Source organism: Pseudopipra pipra, chromosome 3 (genome assembly GCF_036250125.1).
Source record: "Pseudopipra pipra isolate bDixPip1 chromosome 3, bDixPip1.hap1, whole genome shotgun sequence".
Taxonomy (NCBI): Eukaryota; Metazoa; Chordata; class Aves; order Passeriformes; family Pipridae; genus Pseudopipra; species Pseudopipra pipra.
The window spans coordinates 3,217,214-3,240,574 of NC_087551.1; the positions used below are offsets into that span (position 1 = coordinate 3,217,214).

At 47.9% G+C, this 23,361-nt stretch overlaps 1 protein-coding gene across 8 annotated transcripts in view; it reads right to left on the minus strand.

The window, feature by feature from the left end:
- Positions 1-23,361, minus strand: part of BCL11A (BCL11 transcription factor A) — a 72,923-nt gene that overhangs the window by 43,360 nt on the left and 6,202 nt on the right. For all 8 annotated transcript variants that reach the window (XM_064647451.1, XM_064647449.1, XM_064647448.1 and 5 more), the window contains exon 2: positions 22,990-23,319. In XM_064647451.1, coding sequence (XP_064503521.1) covers positions 22,990-23,319 — 330 coding nt within the window. The remainder of the gene's footprint in view (positions 1-22,989; positions 23,320-23,361) is intronic.

Consider the following 23,361-nt stretch of genomic DNA (forward strand, 5'->3'; position numbering starts at 1 on the left):
AGAAACCCAAGAGGTGTTTCTGCTTTGCCCTTGGCTCTGGAGCCTCCAAGCCCACACAGCACCTGTGCATGCTCCCCCTGAAATGCACCCTGCACCCAAAACCACAGCTGCAGGGAACTCTCCCACGCCAGGAGGCAAATAAATGGGAAGAACGGTGATGAACAGGGTGCAGGACTGAAAGGAAAGCAGGACGGCCTGCCAGAGCTGCACACCAGTCGGTGCCAGGTTATGCAGGAAAAATGGCATTTCTTATGCCAGTCATTGACCCCAGAGCCATAAGAAAAGACACCAATAAATTCAAGAGACCCAGACGTCACCTTTTGTAACATCTGCTAGTTCCACCCAGGCTGACTCAACACGTGTGGAGTGGCTGCTCCCCCCATCTTTGGGCCAACCTTGCCCCCCTGCCCCACAAATCCCACTGCCTCAGGTTTTGGGGACAATGCCTCATTTCAGGAGGGCAAAGCACCAGCTGCCCCGGAACAGTGTCATCCTGGTGAAGAGAAAAATAATCTCTTGACACAAACAACCTTGCTGACTCCTGCCCTTCTCTTCTCGAGGAAGGTTATTGAGGAAGCAGCTTTGGAGCAGGGCCAGCTGTGTCTTGATCTTGCGAGGTGGCTTTGATCCCTATCAATCTAACTTTAAAGACAGAGGTGATATTAGATCCGATGTCTAAGAATGACCTTCAAGCAGCAGTTGAAGACCTCAGGGAAAGGTCTTCAACCAGATTTTTCCACCCATAGCTGGCTCAGAAGAACTCTGTCTCCAACACCGACCTTGTTTTTGAACTCCTTTGCCCCCCATCTCCACTTGGGATGACCATCCCTCGTGCCGCTCACCGGCAGTGACATTTGGCAATTAAGTCAGTTGCATCTCTGCCAAAATTCTGGGCCTAGCCTTGACCTGGTCTGCTTTTAGGGCAGAATAAACTTGGGGAGAACCATCTTGCAGGCCTGCTGCTTTTTAGCCAAACATGAGTAAGACAAAAACATGCCCAGCAGCAAAAAGAATGGATTGCACCAACAGACTCATCAATAAGTAAATAATATTTATCACGGGCTCTGCACTAGAGCGTTTGGACAGACACGAAGATAAGCACCAGTTTGGTGCCTGCGCTTGCCAGCTGGTCACATCCAAATGCTCTCCATCTCAACACACTTTGGTTGGTAGGGACATGGCCCCCCCACTGAGCTGGGGATGCAGGTGCTCACGCTCCAAGGGATGGTGCTTTAGGTACCTGCTACCCAAAGGATCGGCTGCATGTCGAGACCCTCCAAGCCCAAGCCGCAGGGCAAGACCAGCCAGTGCTCTCCACGTTCTCCGGTGCCAGATTACATTTCCACGGCAGCTGCTCCTTTTGTCTACACCCAGCAAAAGCCAAACCAGCCTAAAACTTAATTTAATCTGCCGTAAACCCAAGTGTCAAGCACTTAGATGGCAGCTAAAAGCGCCACTCTCAGATAACCGAGTGACACCGGCTAATAATAGCCTGCGCATTAGGGGAGAGGGAGCGGACATTTTGTGTAACCAAAGAGGAACCTGTGCCTGGGAACAGCCCGGGGTGCCCGGTCTCAGCCCCGCCAGCAGCAGACTCGCAGTGCACCCGAGCCCACCCGGCCTCTCCCGTGATTAGCTGCACTAATACCACCAGTGACCTCTCTTTCAAGCTCGGAGGCTACAATAGTCCTGGCTTTTGTTAGCGGGGAGAACAAAATGCCACCTTTTACAGCTCTGCAATCATAGCTGCTTCCCTTTTCATCTCCCAGGGGCACAGCACCAGACCCTGCTCACCGGGGAGGCGGGTTAACCCTTGCCAGGCAGCCAGGCCACACTGAGGAGGGAGGGGTGGCAGGGTCCACAGGCTCTGCTTCTCCCACATCTCTTCATTTGCACGGAAAACACCAAAGAAGCCCTTTCTGGTGGAGGATGCACGTGTGCAAGAGGGCTCTTCTATGCCAGATGTTGCGTAGGCAGTAAGTATCTGGCGGCCACTTCAAGCCACGGTGGTGCATCAGTAGGTCACCAAAATCCATGCTGAGCTCTCCCACCTCACCCTGTCCTTGGGAACTACCTTAAGGAGTAAAACACACCCACTGACCAGGCACTGGTTTAACTTAGGTGACCTTCTTTTGTCCAATCTTAAGAGCAGTTCAGAAGCAAAGGAGACCATGTTTTCCAGAGCAGCGCTTCCCAAAGCTGCCAGGGCTTAGCAAATCTCCCAGCAGAAACACCAAAGCCATGTCTCACAGAAGGGATGTGGCACAAGGTGCTGGTGTGACCGTGGATTTGGGTTTGCATGCAAAGCTCTTCCCAAAAGAAGGGGATGGATGCTCAGAGGTGCTCGCTGGAGCAACGCTTGCTCAGGACCTGGAAAAGACCAGCCCTCATCCACTTTGGGATTCCTGAGGGAGGCAGGGCACCTCATCCACCCCCACCATGCCTCCCTCTCTCCTTCTTCCCAACAAGGGCTACAAGGAGCAGGGGGAGCTTTCTCCTGGGGCGTGCAAGGGTCTTGGATGCACAGCTGACTGCACGTGTCAGTTATGCTCCAAATGGGTTGTCACAGGTCAAGGTTCTGCAGGCAGCAAGAGCAAATGCTATTTTTAGACGGGATAAGGTCACGGTGCTTTTAGAGACAGTGAGGTCTACAATAAAACCTATTGATCAGTCTCTGGAACTAGCGCTCCGGAGAGACGCCTAAATTGAAACAAAAATTGCCTGGCCGTTTTCTCTATAGACTCGGTGGGTAAAAGCTTGTTGGACCCTTTCAGGAGATAAAATAAGTAAGAAGAACCCGCGCACAGACCACAGTTGTCCATTTAGGCGGATGCATGGAAGGGGAAAAAAGGGAAAGTGAGACCTACGGGAGACACCAGTGAGAAGCTTCAAGGATATGTCTGTCGCGGTGACAAGCCAGACACCCCAAGGGGAAAGGTCATCCTTGCCATGCCCTGACTCCCACCTCTGCAGCCCACCTGCTCCAGGTGTAAAGGCACTTTACACCTGGTAAAGGCACAGTAAACTTGATTTTTAAGAGAATTAATGCTTTACTTGAATCTTGGAGGGTAAGGGTGCCTCTGAAGACATTCATCACTGAGGTCCCTGACAGCACACACGCATACACCACCCCTGGAAGTGTTCAAGGCCAGGCTGGATGGGGCTTTGAGCAACCTGGTCTAGTGGAAGATAATCCTGCCAAAGGCAGGGGATTGGAACCAGAGTTTTAAGGTCCCTTCCAACCCAAACCACTCTATGAGTCTATGATTCTATTTGGCTGTTTGTGCTTTGGTGATGAAGACTACCCAGCTGACACTTGGAAGCTCAAGGATGAAAATCAGAACCAACTTTTCAGCCAGGCAAATTATTTCACTGGGTGGTTCATTTGCAATTGGTTTTCACAGCAAAGTCCAAGTGTTTATCCAGGTCACATAAGAGCTTTAACCAAAAATACCAAAGCACTGGACTATCACACCTCCAAGCTCAGTCACAGACCTAAAGCTTTAAGCCCACTACAGGCATGTAAATACCCCTCCATCACAAGAAGCTCTTGATTGTGTTGGAGACCTGGGACCACAGGGACAAGTGTGAAACAGTGGAGTATCTTCATCTGTCATCTGCCCCACTCCCACAGCCTGGCTCACAAACAAAACATGCCACAGTAAACATAATCCATACATCACACCCTGACACCAGTGACCCCATTAGCGAGCCCAGCCTGTCCCAGCCGGAGCACCCCCCCAGACATCAGCAATATAACGACCGATGCACTAGGAGGGTATAATAATAATAATAATAATAATTGACAAATACTACTAAGCTGTGGAAAGCTACTAGTGGATGGTGGTATACATAGTTTACTTTTTACTCCAGACAATAACAACATGAGCAGAGAGACACACTCAGCTGCTCAGGTGAAAGCAGATCGTGTGGGAATTACAGCACTCACAAGCCTGTGGCGTGGCTTGCTCACCATTCCACTGCCAGGTTAGGCTGCAGTTTAAGTTCCTGCATAAAAGATATGACAGGATGCAAAATCTCAAGCAGTGTTATCTGTACAGCGACTGTGCTGCAGAGGAATCACAATAAAAAACCACGTTTCACAGAGGAATCACAATAAAAACCTTGTTTCAAAGCAGTACAGTAATTGTGATTCAGGGGAAAAAAAAAACCAAAAGAGAGGCTGATCTTTCCAAAAAATATATTGCCGCTAGAAAAGCCAAGGTAATTATTCTTCTATTTCGGAAATCAGGCTTGGGTTTTGTTTGGTTTCTTTATATAAAGGTCCTTAAGCTCCTACCAACAGTTTTATGATTTTCTTCCTAGTGCCCTGTGACTCTAGGACAAAGTTTGAGATAAAACGATTATAATAAATAAGGACAAAGTTACTCGGGAATTAAGGACACTGCTGCAGCCCCTCATCTTCTTAACTGATTAAATGAACGGAGCTTTAGTGGAATATATGTCTGAGAAAATTCAAAGCTAATTTCTGTTTATAATTACTGATAGCACACAAGCATCCCTTCCAGAAAGCCTCCTCTATCACCCAGAAAGCAGATGCAAATATGAGCATAAAGAGGGAGTGCAGTGAAGCCTGTGGCAATGCTCACATTAACTGCCGTGAAGTCAGACTTTTACCCCATATATGTACATGGCTACACACACACACACACTCCTCTGGTGATTTTTGACAGGCATCACTGGTATCCTAGCTCAACTCGACGCCTGCCACCTTCTCCCAAGTTTTTCCTGGACTTCAGTGGCTGGTAGATGAGGCTCTCCGTTAATCTGAACATAAATAACCCTAACGGGGTTTATTTACACCGCTGTGCCTACCAAGTGACTCTCCTGGCTGCAGGGGAACCACTTGGGATTTACCCCCAGGGTAACTTGGAGCAGGATCTGCCCAGCAGACACTTTCCTCTACACCTGTCCCTGCCCTCAGGTTTTGCATGAGCACAGAAGCAGGCAGAGGACTTCAAGCATCTCCTACTGCTGCGCCCAAGAGGAGCTTTTGTAACCTGCTCAGTTGCTGTTGGGCACAAAACCAAAAAGTTGGGGAGGCTGGCATGGCAAAAAGCTGCTCCCTCATTGTTTTTTACTGCAAGATGCATCTGGCTCTGTGGGGCTTCCAGGACAAGGGGGCTTCAGGAGCAGCATCTCCACGAGACAGAAGCCAGGGACATGATGTTCTGCTCCCTGGAGCCACCTCCATCCCTCTCACAGGAGGGCACAAGGCGCTGAAAGACCCAGCAATTTCCACAACAGGCAGGGGGAGGAGGGAAATAAACCCCTAAACTTTTAATTTTTGTCTTTTCCATTTATTTTTGAATTAGCATTCAGCGTCTGACGCTGTGACATGGATAGCTAAAAATGTGTGTGCGGATATGTCATCCATGAACAAAGTGGCTCATGTTTGTTCTTTATTATTTAGGAAATGCACATTAATTACTGCAGATTTTCTCCTATACATCTACAGTATCTCAGACAGAATTGCTGAGAAGGTCTGCAGAATAAAAATGTATGGGGTAATTAAATGGATATTTATAATTAGAACTTAATAATTTGCATCAGGGACAAATGAGCTCTGATTTCAATCTGTAGTGCATTTAGATTAGCCTGAAGATAGTGTAATTTGATGTTTTACAGTCCTCCTCTCAGATTATGAAACAATACAGTGTCTTTAAAGCGGCCGTGTTTGTGTCAGGAGCGTGTTAAGAAGAAGCCGCAATGAAAATGTTTGACAACGTGAAAGCAGCCATAAATTACACGACAACTGTGTAAAAGTCGTGATGAAACAAATAAAGAGCTGACCTATAATGCATCTGATTCAGCGCCGCGCCCGGACCGCTCGGCTCATCCCGGCGCGGCGAGCGCATCCTTCCGAGCGGCTACTTAGCACCGGGAAAACTGTAAATTATCACTAGTCAACCACATTGATTTTTAGTCGACGTTTCAATCAGTTTGAAGTAGAAATACTACCCGGCTGCCCCGGCAGCCTCTCAGCCAAGCCGGCTGTTCGGCCGGAGCCTCTCCGCTCGCAGCTCCGTTACAGCCCCATTGTTCCCACTGTACAATATTTATCGCGGGCTCTCCAGACACAGGTACTTGACCCCAGGGTCACCGCCTTGTCTCCTGGAAGTACAACCTACCTTTGTTCCCAGCACCGTTTACCCCAAATGCAGGGAGCCCCTGCAAAGCCCGCTGCCCCTCCTCACCCCAAACATGCACAGATGAATCTCCCCGCGGGGACGTGGCGTCTCACGTGCGCCCCCAGACCAAGAGTCTGCACCTCCACGGGGCGAGGCGGCCAAAGAAAGCGAGGGGGACTCCTTACCAAAGAAAGGTCTTGGTAAAGAGCAGGTCAGTTTGGAGATGCAACCACACCTTTGCTTATCTTCCCAGTTTTGCCCAGCCACCAGCAGGGAAGAAGGGCAGCGTGGCTGGGATGGCACCGGGCTCTTGTCCCCGCTCTGCCGCAGCTCTCCTGCCCTACCTGGGGTGGGTCACCCCACCTGTGCCCTGCTGTCCAACAGGGGTTGCCTATCTCACCCCAGGACTGCCAGGGTGTACAGGGTGTATTCATTAACATCTCCAAGGCACTCAGGTCCTCAGTAATGGATACTGTAAACACCTCGATCAGCAGATAAGAGGGAGTCCTGTGCAGGCATTACACACGGGAGCCGCGTAGGCAAACATCTGGGAAAGAAATTCCGGGGTGCCAAGTCACTGGCAATCAAACCAGTTACAGTTTGACACGCAACGTGGAGAGTAAGGGAAGAGAATCAGCTTCAGGAGGGAGATTTCCAGACCCAGAGCCCTGGCACCCGGCCCTCATGGAGCTGTATCCCACAGCCTCTTCCCAGCCTTTGTACTTTCCTCCCACAGAGCAGAGCTCAGTGCGCTGCAAATCACCAGCTTCTAGCTAAGGATGCAAAGGAGAAGGAGAGGAGACAAGGCTGGGATTTTCAAACCGTGGCATGTGACATTTCCAGCCTCCTCAAAAGCGAGGACCCACAGACCTGGATGCCCCACGTGGAGCGAGGTGGCCAGGCAAAGCTTTCACCAGAGGCCATTCCTAAGCTTGCTCCCTTTCCAGGAGGGACAGTCATGTGAGACAGAGCCTCAAGTGCCAAGCAAACCTCATCATTCCCAGCAAGGCATGATGCTGGGAATGCACTGAAGGGACACAGGACAGGCAGCTGACCCCACCTGTTCCGGCCTACCCTCAACACCTCTGCAAATGCTGCCCTTTGCAGCGGGGGGAGCCTGTGTTTTCCCAGCTATGCCCTTTCCGTGCATTTTGAAATCCACCGCCCGTCAGCGTGATGGGAAACAAGGCATCGAGATCCTCCTTTGAGGAGTCTCTTGTTTGACCAGAGTACACATTATTCAAATCAGCTACAGTGAAACGCAGTTAAGCTGCTGTTTGTTCCAGCACGATGAGACCGGCCTGTTAAAAAGCAAAAATGTCAGGATGTTACAGGCTCAGCCTCCTGCCAAGACTGGTAAGTAGCTGAACAACTGTCAGAAACAGCATAATCAGAAACAACAACAACAACAACAAAAAACCCCTAAAACACTGTGAATTCAGACTGTGTTGCCGAGTCATGGGCACGCTGGGGCCACCTACACTCCCAGCCAGGTTCCCTTGGAAAGATCAGATCCAGTGACCTCCCAGGCAGCATCCCTGCAGCCTCATTTACTACCTCCCTACTACATCCACCTCTTGCAAAGCAAGGAACTTTAAGTAAGAGAAAGGGTAACCCAGGAAAGATCTCAGATTTTGCCTTCATCCTCACAGCAGCTTTACAAGAAAGCACCTCGATGTCATGCACAGCCCAGCAATGTTCTGTGACAGTCGTGCAAAGGTTGGAAGCACAGCCACCTTCACACCAAGCACGGGTCTGCACTAGGGGATCAATTTGATGTGGTTTCCAATAAGGTCATTTAAATGGGTGGGAGCCACCACGTAAAGGTGCTGTCCTTCACAGTCTGTCCCTGGGGTTTGCCCTCCCCAGCCAGGCAGGCATTGCCTTACAGATGCTTTTCACCCCCCAGTTTAACTCCTCTATCTCTGAAATCTCCCAGACACACGCACGCCCCTCCTGCTCTCACACTCTCCAGTTTAGTTTGCCTCTCAGAACACCAACCCCCTTTTTTTTTTTTGTCCTGGGCCCTCAGGTTACTGGCACGGCGACAACTCTTTTTTCCCCAACAGCGAGCCAGGAAAGATGATAGAACCTGCGTGCGTGGCCAAGGGACTGGTCTCAACTGGTTCAGAGGGAAAAAATGGAGCTGTGTCTTTTTTCCCCCCTCTCTCCCTCTTCTTGCCCTTAGCCAAAAGACCTGGGAGCATTTGATGTACAGTCAGCAGGTATTAAAAAAAAAAAAGAAAATTATTGAAAAGGCTGGCCGGCTCTGGGGCTGTGACACTCTCTCATCAAACTCTGGACTTCAGCCAAGTTCATCTGTTAATGGAGAGCCACAGCCAGGGCCTCCCCCGCCACCACCCCCCTCTCCCTCCTCTACCTCTTCCTCCCTCCTAAAAAACTAGACATCGATTATGTCTGTGCTTTTCCCTTTCTATTCAAGATAAACAAAGTGCTTCAAGTTCAGGGCACACCCTGGGACCCTTGACAAAGCAATCTATCATCCTGTCTGCTAAACCAGTCTGGCCACACCACCGCCGAGGAGACTAATGCTTCCAGTGTACAATTTTCCCTTTGTGCTGCTGCCCTATTACTAGTAACCTCTTTTCTTCCCTACCTTCCCAGGAGCAGATGTGCTTGACCACTTTGCCTAAGCCCCTCCTGGCAAAGGCATTTTTTGCTGAAAGCAACCTCAAGAATTAAAAAAAAAAAAAAAAAAAAAAAAGGAGCCGAGCCCCTGCCTGCCCCCTCCTCTCCCCGACTCCTGACTCCATCCCTGTGTCCACCAAAGAAATCCAGCACCGAGCGTGATTTTTCCTTCCCCACTGAAGATTTCTTCTTAAGGAGTGAGTTCGGGTTTAAATCATATCCACTAATTCATTCTGACTTGCAATTAAATGCAAATACACTTTTATAGCCAGCATGGAGTGTATTAATTTTAACAGTAAATGACAAAATAAGAATACAGTCCCTCCAATACCAATAATGAATCGCACTATAAATCACGTTAGTGGTCACATTCATTAAAGCTTGTAAAGCGCTTGGAGATCCGCGGGCGCAACGTGCCATCAGCCTACGAGGTAGCATCAGCTCACCTGGACCCCACTGCTGTCACCCAGGTACCCCAGCCAGGGGGCACAGCCAGCCCCCTCCCACAGGGAACACCCCACCAAGTGCAGGGGACCCAAATCCACGCCCTGTCCCCCCTCCCATCAGTGCCACAGGAAGGTTGGTGCTTCCCAGGCGAGATTCACAGCCCAGTGTTGAGGTTGGGTCTCACAGCAAGGCCAAAGCGTCTGGGCAACACGATTTAGGTTAAGGGAAGGGTGCTCTAAAAAACAGGGCAGTTACAGAAATTAATAGGAAACCACAAATCACCACTTAAGGGCACTTATTAACGGCCAGCCTGGCCTTTTCTTAATGCTCCCGGCAGCTCTTACCCCTTCCCCAGGTCCACACAGCGCTCCATTTGCTTGCCAGCACTAAGATCCTCTGCACTGTTTATTAGCCAACATGGGGGAAAGTGAGGTTTTTCTGGCTCCTTTGTTTTGTTAGGACAGCTGTGTGCCATTCCCACCCCCTCCCACCCATCCTCTCCTAAAGAAATAATTAAATCCAATTAGGACCAGAAAGTAATTTACATTTTGGTTCTGTGTAAGATGGGGAGGTGGGGGAAGGAGAAAAAAAAAATCCCATAAAACACACTGCGATGAAATTTCATTTCTTTGCTACTTATTTGTCTGCTTCTGCTTTTGAGGAAAGCTCAGGCTGCACTTTCTCTCTTTTAGAGGTTGTACAGTTTGTTGCACGGACCGAGAGGGAGAAGAGGAAGGTGGAAGAGAGAAAACTTGTTCCCCTTCCCTGCTCTGTGAACAAGACAGTTCTGCTGGGCAGCCCATCCTGCTCCTGCTCCTGCTCCTGCTCCTCCCCTCGCCCTGCCGGGGGCTCCTCTGCCGCGGTTTACTGATTTACAGAACCTTGGTATGTGAATGGCAAAAATTCCTTGGCATAAGTGTATGTTTGCTGATCACATTTCAGATCATGTGTTGTTCATTATTATGACTTGCTCAGAAACAGTTTTGCTACAGTTATGTGGGTTTGCCTTGGATATTTTTTCCTCTTTTAGTACATTGAAAACATCATGGGGGGGGGGGAAGTGAATGAGAAAATGTTTTTGTGTCTATGTTACCTCAAACGGCTATTTTAAAAAAATTACGGAAAGGAATACACAATATTCCAGGACTGGGAAGCAAGGGGGGAAAGGAAATGAGATTAACAAATCATTTCTTAAAGACCAATGTGATGTCAAATTTTGAAGTGGAATATTTTCCTTTGGATGTGGATGGAATTATATGTGGATTTGGTATTTATACACTTCTGAACTCTCTAAAAATACATCCGGCCCAACCAATGCCTTGAATTTAATTTGGTGCATTATTTAAGCAGCCAGAATAGAAGACCTTTTTGCCAAGCAAGGCACCAATGTCAGGACCTTCTGCAGCACAGGGCAGCAAGTCCAGGACACACTGATTTCTAAAAATACTCCCCCTTGCCTCCTGCAGAAAACTTTTTTCTGAGTTCACATTCTGGCAATTAGAAAAAAGCAAGTAAGTCACCGCTCAAGAAAAAAATAAAGTTTCCAAACACCAGTGTTTCGCTTTCACCTGCGTTGTAAAACTCCAGCTAATCACAGAGAGTTTGCTCTGAACTTCTCCAGCCATCCACCTCCATTTTTGCTCGTGGGAGATGGGACACGTGGGTTTTCCCTCCCCCGTGCTGGTCACCTGGGCCCTCTCCTCTCCGCACCCGGCGCAAAACACGAACATTTACTTTTTTGTCGTTTTCATACAGTAAATTATCCATTAGATTTCATCATATCTTACTAAAGCAATTACATCAAGAAAATGATAGCGCGTGTGGAATCAATTATGCATGCACTTGGCCAGGGACCAAAGGCTATGAAGTCGGAGAGGGCAGAATCGTTCGACACACACAAATAAAAAGCCCCTGGATCTCACAGATGGACCCCATCAGTTCATCTTACTGCCGAAAAAGTTCATGCACTTAATAATTTATTTGTGTTCTGGATACTGTTTCCCAGCTGAATATTAACAACTTTGAACTGAACCACGCTTTTAGCGTGGTATGGGTGGAAGTCATGGAAGGGCAGCAGTAGGTCTCCACCGAGGTTAAAATTATACTTCTGTTCCTTCCAGAATGGTCATTTTCCCTCTCTGTTTATTTTCTTTCATTAAGCTGTTCCTTTAATCAGGGTATCAGTTTCACCCTTGCGATTCATCTTCTTACCCAGTGATAAACTCTCAAACCAAAGCTGAGCATCAATTACCAAAGACGGACAACTGAAGGGATGAGGCAAAGGCAAGAGCCCAATCCTGCAGCCAGGAGTCACGGTGCTCTCAGGACAGGGACCCACAGGCCAAGCCCCATCCAGGCAGGAGGGGTGGTGGACGGCCTCTGGCACTGGCCTGGCACGGGATGCCCGGGCAGGTTACGAGAGCTGGGCAGGCTTCCAGCCAGGCTGCTCCCAGTTTCCCCTCCCAGTTCACAAGGAAAGTTGGACAATTAATGCCTTGCCCGGGCAGGCAGGAGAAAAAGACCCTTCCTTGCGATGAGGCAACTGGAAGACTTGACTGGAAGAGGAGCAGCACCCACAGCACAACTTGCTCCTACGAACAGGGCGCTCCCTCCCTGGCACAAGCGTCCCCCAAACGCAGAACCACCACCCCAACACCACCAGCAGCTTTGCACACACACACACAGAGCACAGGATCAGGCCCGGGGGGTGTTTGTCTTCAAGGCTGGTCACGCACAGAAGGATCCAGGCACTACCATATCCTGCCCTGCCATCACCTCTCCCTTCTGCCCTGGCATCTCCAGATCACGGAAAAAAATTCTTCTCTATCTGTGCACGTAGAATTATTTTTTAAAGGAATGTCTCCCCCAAATGGGAACAATTTCCTTCTACACTTCCAACCAAGTGTACTTAACATTAAAAGAGAACTGATAGAACATATTTAATTACTCAAGGTTAGACTCCTAATTCCTCAATTCACTAAAGGAAACTTGGCAAGAAGATGCATCATTTTGCTGCTTTCTACTGGAGCATCTGAGGGAGAAGAGCCACTGAGGCAGCTAATACACAAAACATGATCAAAAGTGATTAACAACAGCTTCATATGCAAATTGCATTAATGAAGGAGTGCAAAGTCATCATGTAAATTAAATATGTCAAATCTCTTGGTGAACTTTCAATCTTGAGAAGAAAAAACACCGCTTTAATTTTTTTACATCATCAATTTTCCAAGATTGAAAATCTAAGAATCTTGGTGCTATAAAACAATTTTCACCTTTTTTTTCTCCTTCAGCAGCCTGACAGGCTGGCCTGATGTGTGCCGAATGCACATGTTAATAGGCCAATCAAAAATGCAAAACAATTCGCAATTACTGCAAGGACCTAATGGTCATTAGAATTTACAACTAGGTAATGAACTAAAGTCTGCCCACACCATGCATATTCATAAAGCAATTTAGCCTTTGAAGATTAAAGAAGTGCTTAAAATTCAAATGAGCTTTAGCAAATTATCAGTAAGATTCATCCAAAAAGCAAAAGGGTTTTTCTTCCTGTGATTTCCTTATTTTTTTAATGCAAAATTGTTATATCTTCCAGACGGAGCTTCAACTAAACACAGGGCTCCGAGTCAAGCCAAAGGGGCTGGAGACAAACAGAGGCAGAAAACATTGTTATGGACTTTGTTCAGAAAACTAAGCCCTTAAGAGCCAAACCTATCTCTAAACATGGTAATTTATCAAAAGCAGCACAGACTTGCTCATAGGCAGTATTGTGTGCCGCTCTCCGAGAGCAGATTAACAAGATTTCCACCACCCTCCAAAAAAGCCTTTTTCCCCTCAAGTCACATCTTCCGTGTAAACAGCAAATGTATTATAAAAACATTATTTTCATCAAAGTGCAGCAGCATTAATTTTGGGGGCTCGCTGCGTTCAAAAAGGAGGGATGAAAAGCTCTCCGCACCGGAGCGCGCCACCAAGAAAGTCGCTCTGCTCCCAGGGAGCGGAGCCGCGGCCGCCGACACCGAGGAGTTTGCGGGGGCACCGCTCAGCGCCAGCGGCCGCTCCCAAACTTGGCTCTGATCTCAGCCGGCCCCCAGCAGGGCCTGATCCTGCCTGCACCTTCCAAAGGGTGCAGAGGAGGGGAGGCCGCTTTTCCAGCGATCCCAGGGGCGGGAGGAGGTTGGGGAGGGAAGGCTGCGACCGCCTCCTCAGCACCCCAACTTTGGAGGATGAATGAACGTCCATACAATTTCTCACCAGGCTTCCCCAGCCTCGTGGCTTATCCTACCTGCACACCCCTGCAGAGCTAAAGAGAGGATGCCCAGAGCTGTGCTAATGCCTTGTTTTTTTAACATTTTAACATTTATTGGACAGAAAGGACCCGTGCGACAGCCACGACAGCAAACATGTGGATCGGCCACGAGTCCCCAGTTTTCACAGATTCCCCCCAACACCAATGTTACTTCACACGAGGAGAGTTCAGGGAGGGCCACGGTGGGATGTGACAGCATAAACTGGGATTAGATTAAAGCCAAAAGTTTAGAAACTACTGCCGGGTCACCGAGCTGTTGAAGGCCACGTCTCCCAAACTGCCTTCAAGACATCTCCCCCATTAGGACATTTTTCCCCCCCGCTTCTTTCGCTGCTTCCCGAGACGTAAAAAACACACCACTGGGCTCTGAGTATTCCTTAAAATAAAGCAATTAACTTATTTCCAGGCTCCAGCAAGCGACTGTGACAGCCTCCCCCCGGCAGAAAGTGGGAGCCGTGGTCCCTGACCCCCGGCCAACACAAAAGAGGCAGCCCCAGCACAATGCCTGCTGTCAGCAACTGAATTATTTTTATACAGGAATTTTTATCTCTATGGTACAAACAAGTATGTGTCTGTGCTGACTTGTTAAGCAATCCACTTGTATGTAGAATAAGATTTTTTTTTCCCTGCTACCAGTCACACAGCTCTAAGATCAGAAGAAATACATACTCTTTGAAGCTCCTCAAATGTTTTAGTTAAAAGGACAGCAGTTGTTTTCAAAGATCCAAGAGTATCTTTATCAGAATTTAATTTTTCCTTATTGATTTTTTCTAACGTAACACAAATTTAACACAGGACAGTTTATAGTTTATTACAAAATAATACAGCCTCTATCTCTTTTTCCAAATGCATCCCACTGTGTTTTAGCTCCTCAAAGAGAACAAGGCTCCCCAACTACTGTTTCCCTTTGCACAACAACTATTTCCTAAACGTGAAAATCAGCATCAATAAGAGAGAAACACAGGGAAAAGCCCCCGGCCACCCTCGCACAGTAAACGCTCCGTGCACTGGAGATGCCCCAGCTGAAGAACGACAGTTTTGCTGATCTATTCTCTCACTCCACAAAGAATAAACTCAGTAGCTAAAATGCAACGAAACCCAGATGATTCATTCAATGTCCAAAAAAAAAAAATAAAAAATAAAAAATACCCAGCTGTGATGCTGAAGCGAAGCAATTCCGGGTGACAAATTAATTGCTGTGAATTTTGGGGAAAGGGGAGGGAAAACAACACATTTTTATTTTTGCATTTTTTTACTTCCCTACCTGCTAAGCCAACTAAACAAGCAATGAATGCAAAATTAAACTCCTTACTTCCTAAAGGAATGAGGAAACTGTGTAGTCATTTTAAAAAGGTACTAGTTGTAGTAATAGCAGTAATAATAACAATAATAATATTATCCACAACAACAATAATAACACCACTAAAGGCAGGGCTCTTCTTTGAGCCTTTGTTGTTCAGCAGTAATTCCATTGTTTATTTAGGCAGAGGTTTTTCTATCTGCAGCTAAGATCAAATTGTAGGTGTAACTGTTCAGCGTTCAGGCAAAGCAGCAGGAGGGTGGAAGCAGAAAGCCCTTGGTTTTGACTGACCAAAGCTCCCCAAAGGTCTCCCTCCAGCAGAGCATCCGCTCCGGTGTGGATCCCGTACCCTCTGGAGCTGCTTCAGACCTCAGCAGCACCCTGACAACGCCTACCTGGAAGGGCAGAGTGGAAGCACTGCTTCTCCCTACAGCTGTTTCACAGGGATATCGAGCCTCCCTGCCTTGTCAGCAATGCAGTTATTTGGGTTTTGCCTCTTGCCCCACTCTTGGGTGTTTCGGCTGTTTAGTGCAAAACACAAAAATCTCAGCTCCATACCCATCGAACGGGGGGAAGCAGGGGGGTTTGGGGATTTTTTTTTTTCTAACAGCAACCTGTTCAGGTAAAAAGTTCCAGCAGAATTGCAGCAGGCGAGCGGGGAGAGGTCTCCGGGGAGAGCGGAGAGAAGAAACACTTTGGTGCACTGTCTGCAAACCCAGAATTCAGCAGCTTTTTTTTGGCAGCCAATTTGTTTCAAGTGTTTTGTTTCAGGAAACGTATGTATTTTTCTTTGTGCATTTTGTGGATTTACTACAACTGCTCCTGACAGCTGTTGATTCAGTTAAATGAGCACATTATTAAAAATCCTCGAACACAGCCACGCTGAAAAACAGACACCTTTGGATGGAGCTGAAGATTCGAACACACAAGATGATGCAAATGAAACCTCTGAGATAGGCATGTACAGCCTGGGCTGTGCCCGCAGCTGGGGGGGCAAAGGAGCCTCCAGCCCCTGTTTGTGGTGACTCTTGTTTTCTTTGTTTCAACCAGACCCAGACGCTAAAAAAAAAGAATGAAAAGCAAAGCAAACGATCCCAAGTATAAAAAATAAATGTTTGCTAATACTTGAAAAAATTACATCCCCAGTGGGCTGGCGTTGATGTGCCTCAAATAATTCTGCACCGCACTTTGTTTTCTTTCCTCACTCACTAACCAGTTTTGCAGAGGAAGGACACCTATGTGAAACCAGGAGGGAAAGAAGTGGATGTTTTCATTTTGGTTTAGATCAAAGGCAAACAAGAATGCAAACTGTGGCATATTGAATATTTTTTCCACTGCTGTCATTCACACCAGGCCATCGAAGTTTTATACAATTCCCCAGCCCGGCTGCATATTAAGCTGGCTGTGTACAGCTTTATTATAGCGTGGGGCTGAGGAAACATTAATATTCCTGTGTTGCATCTGACAGGACATTTACATGCGCCCATCTGAGCTCACACCTGAGAGCTGCTCCAAGGTACAGTAGCTGTGCTCCGATTGTAAAGGCAAATGAAGAACACAAATTCCCTGCTGGGATCGGGGCTGACCTCACCACACCCCACACCGCAACCCTTTCCCTTGCCAACCCCAGGCAATGCCACCTCCGAATGAAGAATGAGCCACCAAGCTACCAGCCCTCGTGGAAGAAGAGCAAAAAAAAAACCTCACTGAAATATTTTAAAGATGCACAGCGAGTGCAGCTGGCCAATAAAGGTTGGAAAACAAACTGGCTGAACCCCGGGCGGGATGCGTTGCATACTAAACCTGATTAGAAAGATGGGGAGGATGTTTATGGGCTTTAAAACGGGTTTGGCATTAACACAGGAGGGTTTGAATACTGTGAGCACTTGGTCTGCCCATCCATGGGGGTTTGCAGTCGCTGGTCCAGCTCCTGCAAGAGTTTGGTCCAGGTCTGGAGGAGCAAAGTGCACCCAAGATGGGGGCCCTAAAGAGCAAACTGTGTTTCATGGGAATTCACTATCAGATCACCCCAACAGCTTGGGGGATTTGTGGGTCCATTAATGCGCCTGTTATTTTTAAAAGTGTGTCACAAATCACAGCAATCCATGTACTGATACCAACCATTGTGGGCCCAAACCTGCTATGCCCGACATTACCAGGAGTCTTTGCACAAAGTGAAATAAAATATGTTCATTAGCTGGGGGGGGGACACACACACAAACAAGCAACCAATGGTTAATTTTAGGGCCATGCTACTATATGAAAATACATATATATGTCTTAATGTATTAAAATATATGGGCTCGGTGTATTTTATGAACTCGTCCAATATCCCAGTAGCTGACACATAAAATCGAGCGCTCCTGGACGGAAGCTGCGTTCAGCCTCCTGCCAGAGGGAAAACACAACCTCCTTGGACTCACGACACCCGTGGCAGCACCACGACCCCAACAAAATCACAACAAGCAGAAAGGTAACGAGAGATCCTCAGCGATTAGCTAAAAAAAAAAAACAAAAAACAAAAAACCACAAAACAAAAACACACAAGTGGCAACGTGCCAGGCCATGTCCAAGCTGGATGCTAAACGCCTTTTATTGCACAAAGCTGGTCCTACTGGATATAAAAACAGACCGGAGCTTGAAGGGAATTCTGTCCAAAAAGATTCCCGTAATGAGGATGCGTGCAGGCAAACAACTGGAGGCCGAGCTCCCGTTGCCCGACGGTGCCTCGCAAGCCTCTTGAGTCGCCCTTATTATTTGAATGAAATGAGAAAGAGCTCGTGGGCCGAGGGCTGCATATACAAAACGGGGCGATGCTAATAGGCCTCCTCCTCTTTAAAAGAGGCATTACCAAATTATGGGAATGTTTAGGGAAGACTTCGTTTCTCCCACCGGGCTAATTAGAAGGTGTTTAATTTGCTCCCTGCCTCAGTTTCCATCGCCCAGCGCTGGCTGTTGGGACTCACCGCGCAGGGCCTCGCGTTTATCACGCGCGCAATTTTCAACGCTCTCGGCACGTGATGCCAACGTGCACCTTCCAAGATCCATGTGAAGCTCAGCATATGCCGGGCTGCCTCTTAAACCACGAGCTTTCTGGACGCGGCGATGCTTCTGTTCGTGGAGAGCTGCACAGTTCACTGTCCCACACACACAAAATATATTTCTCATCCTCTAAACCAGAACATCTGATTTACAAGAAACAGAAATAATAAAAAACAAAACAAAACCAAAAACACCAAAACCAAACCAGAAATATTCAGGGCACCGCAACACTCTGATGCTCCCCTGCAAGGCTCTCGCCAAGGCAGAGGGAAACTTTCTACCCTGCTTCTGTGCTGCGAGTGAACTCATATTTGTGTTTCCAATAAAGAGCCATTTTTACATTAACTGTCTGGAACAGCAGGGAATAGGAAAACTAACACAATCTTTACCTCGTACAAAGGATGATATTGGTGTCACGTGTTTGCTTCTTCAAAAAACGCTATTTATAAAAGGGAATGGGGAAAGCAGGGAAACTATTGACTCTTCTCTGCATCCCCACGCGAGCAGCATTAGAGCAACTTTTTGATCCCCTACGTTTTTTACATTTTTCCCCCCCGAGAAGTAAATTTCACAGCCGCACAGGCCACCGCCTTTAATTAAGCTTTCAAAAGTCTTCTGACAATGCCAACAATTGCAAGACACTTCTAGAGCTCAATCATGCAATCATCATGACACTTCTATTTACAATTTGTCTTAGAAAGAGTTTCTCTGACATTGTACTTTGACAAAACAGCCAAGCTGCCGGTTCACAACCTTTCTCTGTCTTATTTACAAATACAGCTTGTACGCAGCGCTCCAAATCTCGGGAGCGGGAGCCTTTGGGCAGCACCCTCACTATTTTTCCTGCTTGCCATATTTTACCCAGCCTGTGCCCTCTGTTTCTTTGTATGGGGAAAGCAGAGAGAATCTGACTCCAAAATATGCCCATATTCCCCATTCTTTCCCCCTCTCTATCTTTAAGCTTTCATCTCATTGTCCAGATGCAATGATAACTATTCCACGCAGACAGCAATATTTTTTTTTTTTGTCTCCAGAACAAAACAAAATAAGGAATCACCATTTAAAACCTACAGAATTATAATGGCAACTACTAATAACAGCCCAAGAAAATTTCTGCTCAAAGACATTATCTCCTGAGAACTGTAATAATCAAATATACTCGGTCTGAAATTTAGTACCAAACAATATCCACCTTCCCCCGGTTGCTGCAGACAGAGGGTTTTCTTACATGATTTTCCCCACGTGTTTTATTTGAATGCCACGAGCAGCTTGAGAATATAGGATTCGAGGAGAAAAAAATGACCTCCCCTCCTCCTCCTCCCCTCTTTGTACAGTAAATACAGCATCCACGGATACACACTCGGCATTATACAGGGGAATACGCAGCAGCACTCCAAAGTGTTCCTCCAACTGCATCCAAGTAACATTTAAGCTCCTTCTTCACCCAAACCCCAACCTTTCATTAATTCCCTCGGATTTATACATTCAACAAACAAACCGCTAAAAACCTGACACGGGCGGACGATAAATATTTCTCCAGCCTTTTCAATAAGTGAACAGCAATTTTACATTCACTGATCTCCAGATACTTCAGTTAATATTTCCCCCTATTGTAAAACACGAGAGCGGATAACTAAAGCCCCGCCGTCGCCCTCACTGCAAATCACGGGCTGCCGGTATCTGGTGGTGAGGCTTTGACATACATATTGATGAAAGCTGCCTCGTTGGACCCACACAACATATCCTATTAATTTTCAGTTAAATTTATGGCGTTTCAGCTCCAGCGCTGGATCAGCATCACTCAAAATTTTTACAGCAAGGCAGAGCTACAGGCAGGCAGACACCCACATGGAAGAGCCAGGTACCCACACATGCCTGCACCCATACGGATCTCACGGCTCCTGCACAGGTTGCACACACACATATAAGCTCCTGTACTCATCCCTGCCTCTGGAAAACGGCGAGGATAAAGAGCAGCCTAGCGACGCTTAAAACAGACATCATTTCTCCCTGCATTTGGATAATTCGCTGCCTTCCTTCCTCGCCTGTAGATCCTTAACCATTACTTATCTTAAGATGATATTTTACTGTAACACCCCAAGTTACCGACTACAAAACTGCCGGCAGAGCACATACCACACCCAGAGCTCACCCACCTCTGTACCCAGGGCTAACCTGGAACTCGTCTTTCAGCCTCACAACTAATCGGGAACATTTTTACAGTGCTACAAAATACATACCTTCTGGTTTCTTACCAGAAAGAATCACTTCCCCCAACTTCTGCGTGTTTTTCTATAGGCAACCTGTGTCTTTTTTGTACTTTTTAATTACACACTCATATCTTTAGCTTTTTGCATTCTTGCACAGAAATCAGATATAAAATAGGAGAATTGGAAGAGCCTGATGTTCACTGCAGGGGCCTTCCAGAAGCCTGAACTCCACAGCTCAGGCTCAAAGGCCCTCATTGGTAATTTTACTGCCAGACCCCACAAACTACTGGCTACAGGCAACGGGTCACTCCACCTATCATCACACTTCTTCACGACACAAGGGATCTGAACTCATCCAGGTGAAAGGGGAGATGAAAACACGAAGGGTAGGGATAGTGCAAGACCCCATAACTCCTGATGCACCTTCTCCCCTTCCCATAGCCAGGCTGCATTTCCAACCAACAGGAACAACCAAGTGTCCCTTGGTTCTGGCCCAGCCAAGAAGGTGCAGAGGACCTGCACACTTGGACCTGTCCACCAGCACAGCTGGGCACCACCACACAAAAAACCTGGGGCAGGAGAGCCCTGACAACTGCAATTTGGTCTCTGCCCATCACCACAGACCCAGCACCGAGGCCGCTCCCAGCTGGGCCCGCCCGCAGAGCAAAGGTGATCCCAACAAGTAAGAGCGAGCGGGATCAGGCCCCTGCCAATGCACACCTCTCCTCACCCACTGCCTCTGCTCACCAAACCATTCACAGTCAGTTAAAACCACGGCCCTTTCGGAATTAACAGCCCCCTGACAGCACACGAGCCCCAGCCCTTCTCGCTTCGCGTCACCCGCGCCACGCAAAACGAGACTTGGCTCGCTGAGTCTCCCGCGCCAACCAAACGCCAGCGCGAAACCCCCAGTGGAGGAAGTCCCCCTCACGCAGAACTCCCCGGTGTGTCCATCCCTCCAGCCCAAGGACCTATTTGGGACCACAGGGAGGACAGTATGTTTTAATTCTTGCTTGACAGACGCTGTGTTTTGTCTTTTCAGCAGAGCGGCGCCGTACGTAAATACAGCGTTACATCACACCGCCGCTCCTCCATATTTGGTGATTTAGGATGGCTCCAGAGCTCGGAAGACTACAAATCCCTTCCGCCAGGCTCTTGCTTCATTAATCATGCCCTGCGCTTCTGCTCGTTTCCCGTCAGATCACAGGCAGCACATGGAAATGGGCACTGCCCTCTACCACTCTGGGAAAAAAACCCACCTTCAACATCCACGTCTGGGAAGCGCAATATGGGGAATTGCTGGGGTTTTTAAGTCTCACTCAAAATGTAGCTCAGCACTAGCAGAGCCTCTGTCTCCTCTTAAACGTACAGATATTCACGTTGCAAAGAAATACCTATTACTCTGCAGAAACAGTACGGACTCGCCCACACGCCGTACGCGTGTGCACGCACACGGCTTTGCACACAGACACGTGCGCAGACAGACACACACACACACCCCCAACGCTTATCTGCTGCCACCACAAAACCTCTAAAAACTCCAGCTCTCCAGCACGATTTGACGGCCGGTTTGGATAAGCCAGGGAGGCTGCGGGAGCATCCCACTGAACCTCCCTGCGCCTACTGCCCTATTATGGTTTAACTCTGTGGCCAAAGCAAGCCCAAGACAAGCTCCAGCACATCATGTGATGATGTACTGCGCCTCCGACAACCCCGAGCGGTCCTGTGGGCTCCCAGAAGAGAGGTACCGGCAGTGCCACATCCCAAACACCGCTGGAGGGGAGTTTGAAACTGGTTCAGGCATTTGTTGGTGTTGATACACTGCGGTCTCGCCTTTTTCAACCAGCAGTATTGGCGCGGTTTGAAGTGATTTGCAACGCTCGCTGCAAATGGGTAGTACTTTTGTTTACTAGCAGGGTTTTAAAAGCAGAGCGTGCCTTGTTACACTCCCAGGGCTCTGGGATTTTCTTTCACTCTATTTTTTTGACCTCATTTGTGAAAATATCTGCACAGCAAATGACCCTCCTTTTTAAAAAAAAAAAAAAAAAAAAAGCACTATGAAATGGTATTATTCACCCTATTTTTTTAAAAATCACATTTCATATTGTTTGTTGCACAAAACAGAACTCTGCCTTGGACATTTGTACGGCTGACATGTGGTTGTGTAAACCGCAAACAAAATCAAGATACATCTGTCAAAACCACATCAGAGACAAGAGAGAGCACAGCGAAGCATTTATCATTTGGCTGAGGAGGCAGGCTGCAGAGAGCAGCCTTTCCTGTCAAACCAACCTTTTGAAATTTCCAACATGCCCTTAAACTTTCCGAATAAGCATGTCTGTGCGCTTCAGCAACTGCCCTCTCTACTCTGGCCTGGCCAGTCGAAAATGGCATCTTAAAGTCAAGGTCGGTGGTGTCACTTTGCCATGGGGCTGTGTTTAATTACAGTCCATACGCTGACAGCCAATATGGAACCAAGGCTGGCTGATGCTCGGTTAACTCTTTCACCCCTGACTTTGCCAAAGACTTGAAAGCTCCTCGCTCTGTCGCGCGGAGGGCTCTGAAACCTCCTCCCGCAGCGCTACGGCAGGAGAGACACCGGGAGACGGTGGCTACAATACAGGCAAATCACGAGAGCGGCCTCAAACAATACCGCTGGAAACACCGGCTGGCACGGCACGTGCCTGTTGCTCCTGCCGCTGCGCAGGCACTAGGAAATACCACTCACCACCAACCCAAGGCAGGGAGGGTACTGAACACACCACGGGCCCGTCACGGCGAGCAGAACACAGACAGACACAGCAGTTCACAACTGCCAACACGCTACGTTTGCAACTGAAACGGAAACAAAACTCGCAAACACTTCTCCTTGCTTTAATTTACCTGCTATATGTTCCTGTTTAGGGCAAATTCCTCTAGATGACGTTGATAAACAATCGTCATCCTCTGGCGTAACCTGGATGCCAACCTCCACAGGATTGGATGCTTTTTTCAGCTCACTTGGTGAGGGTGAAGGTGGCTTATCCACAGCCTTCTCTAGGCAGAGACTGCCATTGCATTGTTTCCGTTTGTGCTCAATAAAAATAAGAATGTCCCCCAACGGAAAGTTCATCTGACACTGGCCACAAGTGAGGAGGTCGTGGTCCCCTTCCGGAGCTCCCAATGTGCCATGTTCAGGTTCGTCATCAGTGAGAATGGCTTCAAGAGGTTCGGCTGCAGTTTGAGAAACAAAAGGAGAATCATTAGAGCTCTCGG